Raw genomic sequence first — 13,977 nt, 5'->3', positions numbered from 1 at the left:
GACTGAAATAATATTCTAGTCACATTGTCAGTGTGGCACTCTACAATACATTTTGGAGAGGGAGGGAGGGAGAGAGAGAGAGAGAGAGAGAGAGAGAGAGAGAGAGAGAGAGAGAGAGAGAGAGAGAGAGAGAGAGAGAGAGAGAGAGAGAGAGAGAGAGAGAGAGAGAGAGAATTTAGATGTCAGTCTTTTCTATGCATGACAAAACTGCGAAAGTATTTAGGCTGAGTTCTGGTTATACCTTAGTGCTGTCTCTCAGAAGTACCCCAGTCTCTTAGTTTACCATTCACAAATTTATACCTTTCCTACCGCTTGCTGTTGATCATGGATGCAAAATACCAAAAAACACATTCATTCTTTAGTTACATTCCTTCAATACATATCATACCTTACATGTGCATGGCAATAGAAAGACAACACAACCAGGGACTTTACAGTAGATGCAAGTGCTATAGACTCTTACTGCAAATGGGCCCATAAACGGGTCTATTCACATTTTTACTAAAAATACTAAACTGCATCAAAACAACATTCATATGATAATGCTGAGTTTACACAGAGAATTGCAATTCATTACAATTGTATTGACAATGAGTTTATAACAGAGGTTCTGTATGAAGGGGTTGAGTATGATTTGAAATGAATTTGAAGGCTTGTACAGTTGCTTCCTGTGTGTTATATGTTACATGTAGTCCTGAAATTAAATATATTTCCAACATGCTGCATTTCACCAACCCATATTTCCCAAATCCGTTCTCCTTCCAATCCTAGTAATGCCATGTATAGCTTACCCCCTCTGTATTCTTACGTGAATAAGAGGCTAACAACATGGATTTCGAGAGGCATTTTGTCATTGACAATGGGCCACTGCTTACGATGCCTGAATCATTTCATAGCAATATATTTTATTGGGACAACATTGGTGGCATAAAATTGAGGTCTATTTAAAATGCATGAGCTCTGGTCCTTTTTTGAGGTCTTGGAAACCGCTGTTGATCTATTCTTTTTAGTTTACTACTACAGTGCTTTAAAAAATCTTCTTGAAGACATAACGGTGGGTGAGCAAGAACAAACCGTTTGAGAGAGAGAGAGAGACAGAGACAGAGACAGAGACAAAGCGAGAGCGACAGACAGTGACAGAGAGACTTGATTATCAAGAAATGTAGGATCTGGACTGTCACATTTGTTGTGGTGTGTTGTCACAAACTTCTCCAGAGTTCTGGCAAAGAAGATTCACAGTATTATTTTTTCATAAATAAGCGGATGTGTGTCAGGAATCACCTCTTGTATTGCAATGCTGTTCTATGTGGATACCTTTATTAATATCTAATAGATTTACTGTCACAAATTTTCGCATCATATCTGCAGGTTTTCTATGTGATTTCCTGTAATCATATAGGGACGCAAGATCAACATGCTGTACTGCAATTACAATGCACAGCAATAATTATACACCCCTGTTGAAAAGTAACATTTTGAACAATATTTGGTAACACTTTATAATAAAATTAAGTTATTCCCAAAATGATCATAGAGTAAGTGTAATACAACAAGTATACTTTTCTGCAGTAAGCTCAAAAGATGTTGTATTACACTTAGGGCTGTGTGGATGCCGTCAACAGTAGGAAGCTGAATTTCACTGTAGCGGTGAAAACACTGAAATGATTTGGACCTGTATGGATGCCATCAACAGTAGGATGCTGAATTTCACAACGCGAAACATGCTTGTCAACATGTACTTTCACTACTGAAGCAGATCATGACACTCTTTCACTCACTAGGATTTCTTTCAAATCTAGTTTAGCCAGGTGCAGACTCAAAATGTAAAAGTTCAATGTAAGGCAAGGATGAAATGCACATAGATGACCTCCCTTTCAATTTCGGGACGAATCAGGCCAACACCGCCTCTTCTCAGACAGTTTAACATAGGGTTAGGTGTGCTCATTGTTGCACCAACATAATTTCACAAAAATGGACAGATATGTCAATTAAGTTATACGATTGAAATTCCTTTTCTGTCGTAAGCTCAGCATATGTCGTATTACACTTACTCTATGAGCATTTTGGGGAATAACTTGTGTGTTTATTAAAATATTGTTCAAAATGTTACTATTCAACAGGGGTGTACTCATTATTGCTGTGCACTGTATTTGTCTGAGAATACTGTTTTGCATTTTTGTCACATTTGCAAATAACACATAACTTCTGCCGCTCTCTGAGGAGCCCTGCGATTTCTGCCCAAGAGCCTGTAAAAGGCAATATTTGTGAAGGATCACTGGTTCAGTTTCAGTTCACACCAAGAGGGAGCCGTGCAGTTGAGTTGCTCACATCACCGGCTCAAATGTCAGGATCTAATATGGCTGTAAATAACTCTTCTGGTGACCTCGCAGGAAATTAAGCAGACATTACCTTGACAACAGCACTTCAGCAAAAGACCTCGTTACAAAAAACAGAAAGAATACAAAAAATGGAATTGTTTCTGCCATGTACGTGCAAGCTGCAGTGTCGAGAACATGAGTCAGAAGCATATTTTTTCACTACAAGCATTTACTTGTATCCGCTGTGGAGAGGGTTTTCACACCCTACCACTCTTAGCACATTATCATATACCATTCATACTTCCCGTTTATTCTGAAACAGTAACTTGCAATTCGGTAGCCTAATGCACACGAAGACTTTACTTCTATTTCATGACTACAACATTACATAGACTCTACGTAATTCATTACAACTTGGTCGTTGCCACTGTGGTAACACCACATGTATACCAGGGGCCATGTCTTAAGAGTTGATCAGTGATGATATATTGTCCACATTGAATGTAATGGTTTAAAGTCAGAGGTAAAGGTAATAAATCTAGCGAAAGTCATACTTGTTACTTTCTTAAGAGATTTGTTTATCTCAAAAAGGATTTTATTTTCAGTTTTCAGCACCATTTTAATGATACCGCAATCTTAGTCAAATGTATTGAAGAAAACCAACAGCCCGTTTGGCCCTCCGTTATTATAAAAAAGAGAACACAACTTGTCAGTGTAACACCTAGTTAAGTCTATTTTTCACTGAGCGGCCCTGCTCAATTGAGCCAGACTCCAGCATGGCGGAATGACTGACCCTCCCATGTCTCCACCTATCTGTGTTTGTAGTCGTCCTCTCCTGTCCTCCAGACTGAAAGGTCAAGGGATACACTGGCTGATGCTGATGCTGCCACTGCCGCTCATGGGCGGATCTAGCCATTTTGGGGCCCTAGGCGAAATATCAACATGGGCCCCTAAAAAGGCATTATATAGACATAACATTCTGTGTTTTGGTGCTATTTAAGTGTTTTGAGTTAGATATATCTTCGACTACTTTGCGCAAGTGACAAAGCCTAGTTTTTTATTTGTTTACTGCAACTGGTGAGACAGTTGGGGCCCCTATGGAGGACAGATTTGGTCGGGGCCCTAGGCATTTTCCTAGGTTTGCCTAATGGAAAGTCCGCCTCTGTTGCCGCTGCCACTGCCGCTGCCACTGTTGTCCCATTCCCAGGGGTGTCAGGGCTGAATTAAACAAAGGCAGGGTGATACAAGGGGTCATGCGGTTTAATACGGCGCCTGGTTGCTGTGTTTTTCTTGAAGGCAGTAGTAGGTCATAAACAAACCAATCTGGGAATTCATTCAATAAATACGTACATGTAGGCCTACTACATACGTTTGACTCAATTGAAATACAGAATGATCAAAACACAGAGGTAGATATAGAAAAAAGCTTTTCAAATCTGCCAGGTGTGTTTGACTGTTGTGGTCAGTAATATCCAGTCAATAAACCTCTTTCCAAATCTTTCAGGTCCATTTTTAGTAGTCTATTGTGGTAGGTAATATCTAGCCAAAAAGCAGTGGAATGGTTTTCTGATAGACCTCCTGGATTATGCGTGGATGTTTTTATCGTCAGCACAGTCACTCGCTTATTCAGTCGGGCGGCATCACCGGGATTACCGCGTGGATTAAGAGCATGGCATGGTAGTCCAGATTTCATATGGACGATATCCCTCTGTGTCATGATCCTTATAACCTTTTGCATTCGGTGTGTCATCATCACACCACAGAGCCATCTGATCATACATCATGTGATGATGATGATGATGATGATGATACAGCACATAGTCGGAGATGATGCGCTAAGCAAATCCATCTAGTGCCAAAGGTCAATCGACGCGGGCACTGGTTAATGTGCAAGGCTTGGGAGGACTACATATACTGTATATAATATTAGATGTGGTGAATGCTTGTTTTATGCATGCATTTTTTTATACATGTATGTTACTTTACATATGTAACCACAAATGAAACATTTCAGTGTTCAAAAGCTAGTTGCCTGTGTTAAAGCATGCGTGTTATATCTCTCCGATGCACACGGTACGTGTTCTGCCATTGTTCAGTGTCCCTTGACCTTTGTAAGAAGACAAAGCCTTTGCTCATGCACAAGTGCACGACGGGTGTGTTTGATGTAGGTTATTACCACACTGCTTGACAGCTCAACAGGCATGATACAGTATAATCCATGATCCAGGGCAAGTCAATAGGTGAGGGTGTGGGAAAGGCTGTGGAGAGATACCGCTGAGTTCTGTGAAGTGCCATATATACTATATATATACCCTGGTGACATATCGCTGGCGCTCAAAGGCTTTGGTGTAGCACCTATTCTGGGAACAGTTTAGTTTCAGATAGGGCAGCGACATTGCCCTTAACGTGTCCTCACACACACAGGTGATTCACACAGCCATGGAAGAAGGGCTGTGGACAAACATCCAATCTGACACAAGTAATAAGTCCTGTGAGGTCTTATTGTTTGTGTGAGGCAGAGGGAATGTTTTGTGTGGGTGCATGGCTGAGCTATAAAGTTTGACTTAACTTATTCAATTGGACTTCTGCAAGCCCCCTTTTTTTATTAAAAGATAATCCAGACTTAAAGGGAAAAACACTACCGGTTTCAATTTGAATGGATAATTTATTGTAGGAAAGTTTTGTGGGGGTTGAGCTCACACTTTAAAGTATAAACATCACATTCAAGCAAAAACCTCTTGGTGCAGTCATTATTTAAGTGCTGTATCTGCCTCAGGGGAGAGAGACTGTAGTAGAATCTGCATCCTTAGCCAACGACGCTAAGCATAATTGTGCACCAGTCTTCACCAGATTGAGGTTCCTCATGGAATTCTGTTTGCATATGTTGAAGCAGGGCAACCAGCGAGCCATTGTGTGCAAACCACTCAACTGGAAAGATGAGCTTTCAAAAGAAGAAGTGAATCTGGGTCAACTAGTGCTCAGACAATAATCAGGGTTCAGTATCAAATGTTTGAATAGGTCCGGACAAAGGGATTGAAATCTGCTCCACATAAAAGCTGGCATGGTATGGTGTGAAGGTGATTGAAAGGTTAGCTGTGAATATTGATTGGAATGGCATACTGTTTTCACCGTTACTGAAAAGTAAGTTGACAGCGATATAAGTGTTGTGGCTGAGACCTTTTCCTCACAGGCGATGGATTTCCTTGACTTTCCAGATCATGGTGGCACTTCATGGCACTTCTCTGAAAATCTCTCTGAAAATCTGAATAAATAATATAAGGCGAGTGTTTCATATGCAAATGCGACAGCAGAAGGTGTGATCTAGGGTCAGGGAAATAATTAACTGCTCTTCCTGGGCTACCAAAGGAAATCGTGGCATCTGTGTTCCTCTAAAGACATGGGCCTCATGAAAAGCCCACCGTGGGAGCACATTTGCCCGCCGCCGCAGCCGAGCCTCTGATGGTGGTGCTGGGGGCGAACGAATACAGATGAGGCCAATTTTCATGGAGGATCGCGGTCAGAATGAAACCTGAGCCCAGGGCTGGACTGGGACAAAAAATCAAACCGGGCATTTTCAGCCAAGACCGGGCCACCAGGCATTGACAGAGACAATGAAGCCTGTGATAACATTTTTAGTCATCTTTAGTCATCACAACAGCCAAAATTAATATTTAAATTTGACTCTGAGAGGTCAGCAGTGGCGGCACACTACATTGAGGGAGGACCAGGCCAAAATCATCACCAGTCCACCGGGCAAATGCCCTGTATGCCTAATTGCCAATCCAGCCATGCCTGAGCCTCCCCAGCCGGCTCGCCATGCTTCAGGACCACGGCAGAGCTCGGTCCTATCAGAGCATGACGCCTCCCTTGCTTTAGCAGTAAACAAGTCCGGGAAAAAATATTTTGAATATTTTGTTTGTCTTCCTTCATTATGAGTTAGGTGAAGCACACCAATGGAGATACCTCACACACTTAAAGAAAAGAGAAAACGAAGCTAATATTCAGTGAACTGTCACAGAGATAACCAACATATTATCTGAGTCGCTGAAAGGCTGTTAAATAACCATTGGCTGCATCGGCTCATCATTTCATTAAGAGACAGCACAGAAGTCACGGCTGAGATGTTTCTTTTTTTTCGTCTTCTGGTGATTGGTTGATACCCTGTAAGGTCTGTTACCTCCATAACGACCCCATTCTCTCTGCTGTTTTTTTTTTGCTGCTGCTAGACCTGTTTCCTGCACACAGACACTGAGCGCTGGGACTGTCTCTCGGCATTGTTTGTCTTGTGTGGATGTTTTTAGCTCATTAGTCTAAGGGACACAACATGGGAGCCAGGCTGCATCCTCCATGGCCGCGCCGTATAGTGTGGGGTTGTTATGATGAGGCGATGTGGACAAGGAGCTATCAGACAATGACCATATTGCCCTTGTGGCAGCCATTATAAACGAGCTCAACTTTAGTTTGAGGTCACCGCTGTGTCATCTGAAGTGGCGAGATGCATGGACTTTTCTCCAGAAATTGTTATTTGGTAGTCATGTCTGTCTGTAAGACTCTACACAGGACATGCTTAACCGCATCATTAAAAGATGAAGAACTTTAATGTTAAACTCAATGTTAATGAGTATACTATGTCTCTCTGGTTAAACTTCTTGTAAACCTTTCTTTAAGTGGGAATAAACTGCAATCATGTATTGGGAAAAACAGTAGATTTTTTTAGTACATCAATTTAATTCATGATGCTGATGTAGGTATTTTAAAAAGACGAAGCAGAACAGAAACAGCAGTGCATGGCACTGATCACACTGATAGAAATTTCTGTTCTGCTTCCTCCTCCAGAAGAGTTTGATCTTGCTTTTATTCGCCTCAGTGGGAAGGAAGACAATGTTCAAACCTTTACTTTATGGGTTTGGCAGCCCTGTCAGTTGTAGCTCCAGGGGCCCGATGTACGAAGGGTGTTCTCCTTAGACACATCCAACTTGGCTAATCGCATGATCAAGAGTTCAAATAATCACCAAATTACAAAGGGCGATTATCCGAGAGACATTTAAACATTAGTCGACTGTGACTAAATGACAGTGAATAAGCTCAGATGTCCATGGGGGCTTGTTTAACGGGTATCTAATGCGGTTGGCTGGCAGTCTGCAAAAATGGACATTCTGTGAATTCTTGCCACATCACGGACTGCGGGATTCAGGCTATTCAACAGTGATACTTATTCATTCGAAGAATTAAATGGCTGAACCTCCATCACATTCTTGAACGTAAATGTTTGGAAAAAATGTAGTAGTGGTGGAATCTAATTAAATCTACACAATAATAAGCTGTATAAATTGTGAACTTAGAAATACATATGTTCAAAAGGAAGTTCCCAGTTAACTTACCTGCAGTCTAGTCTAGACTGTTCTGACAGTACATGTTGCTTTTAAAGTCCTGCACATAGTGCACATTCAGTATAATAGACAATAGACACTTATATTTTACAACAAGAATACGCTTTTTGTGCTGCCAGGGGTGTTCATTATTAAATACCGTGCTACTGAAAAGCAACCTAATACTTAAAGTGATTTATTACATAGCATTATTGCGAAGGAGCAGCATCTTTACTGTAAAATGGACATTTGTATGGACCAGGTCTGTAATTTACTGTTGCTTTTGGGATGGCAAATGGTGTTCATTTTAGTTGCTAAAAGCTCTGCTGAAGGGAGAGTGAGTGTACTGTGCGCAGCCTCTTTTTCTCACTCGTCTATGAATAGCATGTTGAAGTTCAGCCAGTTTCACACTGTTATTCTGGCACATCACGTTTCCACATGCCATCATTTACTACTGTTCTAATACACACAGAGGGGAAAAGGACAGATTTAGTGCAAAAACAATATTTTATAACGAGAATTTTATTCTATAATTTGGTAGGGAGTAGGGACACAACCCTGTGTTGTGACAAATCAGGGAAAATTAGACAACACATGACAACACATTTCAGACTGAGGGTTTCCGAGGGCATTTCTGATTTCTGAGTCTTTTGGAAGACTTTATTTTCTGTTTATGTTATATTGATTAAAAGGTAAAGGTAAGGTAAAAGGTAAAATGCAACAAAGGCTGTACCAATAGGCAATATTGTGTTCTTATATTGTATCATATAGAAAAAATAGGGTTTGTTTTAGACATTAACACTGTTAGCACATAATAACACTCAGAAAGTTTGAAGAAGAAAAGAACGGTAAAATAAATGACACATTTATGATGATTCTTTTATAATGGTCTTCATGATGCAACCGACTTAAAGCCCCTTGCAATCATCGAATACCTTATGCTAATGTGCTGTGCTGTCGTTGTTTATTTGTTTTGTCTCACAGTCAATATCCACCAAGAAGGATGCTCTTTGCATGGGATTTCACTAATGCATTGTGTTTGCACATCGGATGGTCTGGAAACCTCTAGAGATGTCGCTGGAGCCACTAAGTGTGTCCACGACTGCCTGATCTGTTTCCATCATTGTACTTTGAGTTCTCCTTTACTTCATGTTAATCTGTTCCCCACCATGTCCTTTATTGCAGATGCTACCTGGTGGACGGAAAATCTAAAGGAGCATGGCTGAACCGCTCCAGTATCATATACGCAGGGACTGACAAGTGGTCTGGGGATCCCCGAGTGTCCATCATATCGAGCATTGGGGAGAAGCACGAGTACAGCCTACAGATACAGAAAGTGGATGTAGCAGATGACGGCATGTACACGTGCTCCACCCAGAGTAAACGCAACACTGCGCCCAAGAACATTCAGTTAATTGTAAGAGGTAAGAGACTGCATTTACAATCATCTTATGGATTTGTCTTTTGTTTGGCATTTGTTTGGCTTTCTTTGTCAAACATCCTTTTGTTGTTGAGGCAAGAATGCACACGTTCAAATACTGATTATTGAGGGATGTTTCTGACTAGCAATGAACAGTTTTGCTTTTGATATTTTACAGCAAATTCTTACTGAATGATGTGTGGGGATGTATATCGCACGTATACATTGGCAATGAGGCAAAGGCAATAATAATATTTGTGGACTCATAACATACAGCCTACAATACTACATTGGGTAAACAGCACAACACTTGAGCTGTTTCTCCCCACTCCCAGTTATTCAATTCGGGGAGTTTTTTTTTCCAGTTGATCAGGCAATTACAAGGACTGCTATGCAGTAAAATGCGGGTTGACAGCCATGTTTATATACATTGATTGGATTCATTACATCATATTCCAAGCCTCGGCGACGGCGCTGCACATGGTGTCTTCTGGTTAAAACGAATTTTCCCCCTTTCCCTTTCAGTCAACTCCTTTTACAGCATTTTCATTTACAGGAGCACGGTAGGTAGGGCTTGATAGCGTGCTGTGGCTTGCACAGGCTGGATTCCAATATGTGGACTTCTGTCCTTCCTTGCTCACTTGCCTGCTTGTGACCTCATGATGATGTCACCGATGACAGAAAATTAATTCAATATCTTGCAAAAGCACAATTCTAATGTCATTTCCTCATTTGCAATCGGGATGGTGAATGAACAACAGTCCCCCAAAAATTGTTGTGGCTAGGCTGACAGAGGGGAAACTTTATTATTTTCTCCACGGAGATGAGGCCAGGAGGCGGGGCGAGGCCACAAGCACAAGTGAAGGACGGGAGTGTGCATATTGGAATTCACGCACAGTGTTGTGGCTGACTGGGGGCCAGTGTGTCTGTGGATATTTGAACTCTTTAGCAAGCCTGAGCTGACCCAGCTGTCTTGGCAGAGCGGCGTCTCTGATAACACTTTGATAAGTACATTTGTAATATGGCCACCTACAGAGACAGCGTTATGCAATGTGGTGTGCACTTGACCCACTGCTCGCTCACACAAACCATCACGGTTAGCATATATTTGAGGAGCTACATTTAGAGTACAATCAGTGTTATTAGTTCTTAGATGTCTCTGTGGTATGGCCTTGACCTTCTTTTAGCCATGAATTGATCCCATGTTGAAGAGGGTGTAGGACATACTTAAGGGGAAGTAGTCTATGGGTGCTACCATTAACCATCATCATCATCATCATCATCATCATCATCATCATCATCATCATCATCATCATCGTCGTCGTCATCATCATCATCATCTTTATTTCCATTTCCAAAAATCAAAATATAGTACATAGACAATACACGAAGACAAACAGAAAGACACGTATAAAAGACTTGTACCAGTGCTTCCATATGAAACACTGGTACAAGTGTACAAATGGTATCTTCCATTAAGATAACATACGTTGAAAATTGTAAGGCGGAGAAAGTCTGTTAAACTACATGATTAAACAAGGTATGCTTGGATTTAAAAATCCATATTGATAATCAATGACCATGAAATGTGCATAGTCTGGAAAGCACACAAACCCACACCTCTCCACTAATGAAAATTAAGATGAGCATTTTAATATCATGTAGTCCAGGCTTGTTGTGTGTGTGTGTGTGTGCGTGCATACCTGCGTGTGTGCGCACATGTGTGTGTGTGTTTTATGTGCACATCATGTTTTCAACAGTATAGCTTCAGCCCAAATGATGAGCGTATTACCGTGGATATAAAAGTGATCTATGAAACAGCTCCAAAAAAAAAAAAAAGCTAAACGGTAGTCTAAAACCTAACAGATGACGGTAGGCTAATGGTGTAAGTGCAGGTGTCTGAGTGAATGACTGCGAGAAAGAGGCAAGCGGGGCTTGAAGTGCCAGCGCCTTATTAAGATATCTTGCCATTCTGAACTTCCTTCGGCCAAAATCGTTTAAGATCACCCGGCTGTACTTGATTGTCGATCTCTGCCCACAGAGTTCGCCTCTCAGGCAGCGCCGGCTCACTGCCCCACTTGAGATGCTGCTTTGAACAGCGTCTGGCTGTAGTATGCATCAGCTGGACAGCCAAATCAGGCAGTCATGTCTTACAGTGAATCCAGATATCAAAAAAATATGCTCAACCATTTTCGTTTTTAACCCCAAAAGGATCGTGGCTATAAGAAATAGGCTACAGACTGAAAAATGAGTAAGCGCTAATTATGGTAATACCAAACCCAGAACTCCTCTCTAGTCACGTCAGAGCAGAATGGCCCAAATTTAATGTGAAACCACTTAAAGTTAAGTCAATGAGCAATTGTGCATGCTTTAAAAAATTACATGATAATACAGACGGTTTGGTGTTCAATACACCTTGATAACACACAACGCAATAGAAGTTGACAGTAGCATTTCCAGGAATAGGATGTTTCCTAATAAAAAGGGAGCAGCACTAGCAATGCCTGTAGCATCATGCTCACTGCTCCTCTGAATTAATTGAACCAGGAGTCAGCTGGCGTCAGCTAGCATGGCAGGGAATGACACTGGGGTGAATGAGTCATGATTGCTGATAAATCAAAGCCCCCTGTCCATGACAAGCGGGTGCACTGAGGAAAATGCTGAATGACTTGTTGTGCTGGCACTGTCCCATACGTAATGTGTGAATGTGAAATGTGCTTTTATGATATAAATCATTGCCTAAAAAAGGAATTCAATGGATGCCTTTCCTCCTTGCTTTGCCAGGACTCTGAAATGTAGCGTGATTTGCCAGACACTGGAGAAATGGATTTCCAGAGATGAGAAAAGGAGATGAAATGCTTCTTTTTAAAATCCACTTCATGGTTTGATTTATGGGTGATACGATACTGCGGATCGTTTTGATACATGTTAAGAGAAACGTAAGATGAGCTGTTCAGCTAAACTCTAAATAGCAGAACCCCTACAAGACAATTGAGCCCAGCTTTGTAGCGGAGGTAGACTATCACATACTCTATGAGTACAAATCCAGGGGTTTAGACAATTGTCCCTTTGTGAAGAGCCTGAAACACTATCAGGAGCATGGTTGTCCAAGCGTTTCCCTTGAATGGCCCGTCTCGAAAATGAACATAATCTGGAGTCGTGATAACACTTTCTGTATTGTATGCTGCTTTAATGCTCGAGAAAAACCCTGCAAGAGTTGATAGATTCCCAAAATACAGAGGCCCTAAAAGTAAGGATTTGTATTTTAAAACCCGTAGGTGTAGTCACGATGACTGGCTGGACAAATGGTGTATACAGTACATGATGTTTTCATTAAATTCACTGTTGAATAAAAGACTAACTTTGTGAGGGCGTAAGTACTTTGTGAGATGTGTTTGAAATGAACATCCTTCCTCAGTGATGTTAATCCAATCTCATTCTGCCCTCACCACTTAACCAGCGCGTGGCAAACCAGCATTGGGCATCATTAGGACCCTACGATCCATGGCCCTCTTCATATTTACAAATCATTTACCATACGCCATTAAAATCATTTAGACAATCAGATGTTAAAGCTCCCTTGATGGGTTCACTGAGCTACACTGGATGGTAGCTGCAAACATTTAAAATAATTGCCGTGATGCCTTCTTTATGATTACTTTACTCCAAAAGGTCTTACAGGGAAAGCACACATGTAAACTGCATTCCCCGTGCACTCTGCAAATGAGATAAATATCTTTAAATACCATTTTATCTTCTCCGTCAACACAGCTATGGTCCTAAAAGGCTTCTATCACTCGCCACAGCCTAGTAATAATAAATTATGACATTTTTTGGCAGCAAACATTCATCGTTGGTGGATGTCTTTTTTTGAATTTCTCTTCATCCATGCTGTCAACTGTATCCAAGTAATGCCGTTTACAAATCTCGTCACGCACATGCATCTGGGGGGCTTGTAACCATCCAGAGATCTTGGAGATTGTGGAGAGTGATTTGTAATCATACAAACACTCTCGCTGTTGATAGACATCAGGGCCCTTTGGCAGCTGCAGCAAAGATACTTTATTTCTCCAAAGTGAAGCCTGGGCCATAGGGCACCATGCCTTGTAGTGCTCACATTGCTATATCCTGATAATCAATGCAGTGCCGCGTTTGTGCTTTTTAAAACCCATTGCAGCTGCTGAGACACATTTCACACGCAGAGCCATAGGGGTTAACCATGGACTGAGCTAGCACTTGCCCACAGAGACTTTGCTGAGTTTGTTGTTGGTTGAGTTTTCTTGTTTACTGGCTTGACACCTCTATCATGCCCAGCTCTAACCCAACACCAGATATTCAACTGATCATTTATTAACTGGGGCAGAGCCCACGGAATAGATGCGCCTGCACAGGAGCTGCGTGTTTTGTATAGACATAGTAGGCCTATAGCCTGGCTAAGGTGACTATGAAGTGCTTCAGATTTCACATTTCAAATGCCTCTGTGGGCTACTGGTCAAATCAGATACAGTCAAGTCAATCAGATCACTACAGTAAGGGGGCAGCGGGGCCAGCTTAGCCTCAAAACCTGATTGGATTTTTATTAACTCTGATTCAGGGGATATTTTTGGAATTTGAAAAGACAGCCAGTTTGGCCACACTGACAACGCTCACACTGACACAACATTTTGTGCCGCATCTCAGGAAGTATGGACTAGCAAGTTACTGTATGTTCGCTCAGTAATCTAATACAGTATTGCATACTTGCTTATTTTACTTGAGCAGAAGGAAAGATAGGCAAACTTGCATGAGAAACAACATACAGTATAACTGAACTCACAGTAGTCTACTGTAACTTAATATTAGAGTTGCTTGTCACTGTTTTAAAAATGGC

The 13,977-nt window shown here is 41.4% G+C and overlaps 1 protein-coding gene across 1 annotated transcript in view; it reads left to right on the top strand.

Moving 5' to 3' along the window:
• Nucleotides 1-13,977, top strand: part of negr1 (neuronal growth regulator 1) — a 143,567-nt gene that overhangs the window by 19,693 nt on the left and 109,897 nt on the right. Inside the window, exon 2 of the mRNA XM_063201719.1 lies at nucleotides 8,873-9,111. Within this exon, the coding sequence (XP_063057789.1) occupies nucleotides 8,873-9,111 (239 nt within the window). The remainder of the gene's footprint in view (nucleotides 1-8,872; nucleotides 9,112-13,977) is intronic.

Source organism: Engraulis encrasicolus, chromosome 6 (assembly GCF_034702125.1).
Source record: "Engraulis encrasicolus isolate BLACKSEA-1 chromosome 6, IST_EnEncr_1.0, whole genome shotgun sequence".
Classification (NCBI taxonomy): Eukaryota; Metazoa; Chordata; class Actinopteri; order Clupeiformes; family Engraulidae; genus Engraulis; species Engraulis encrasicolus.
This window is presented reverse-complemented; position numbering and strand designations above follow the sequence as displayed.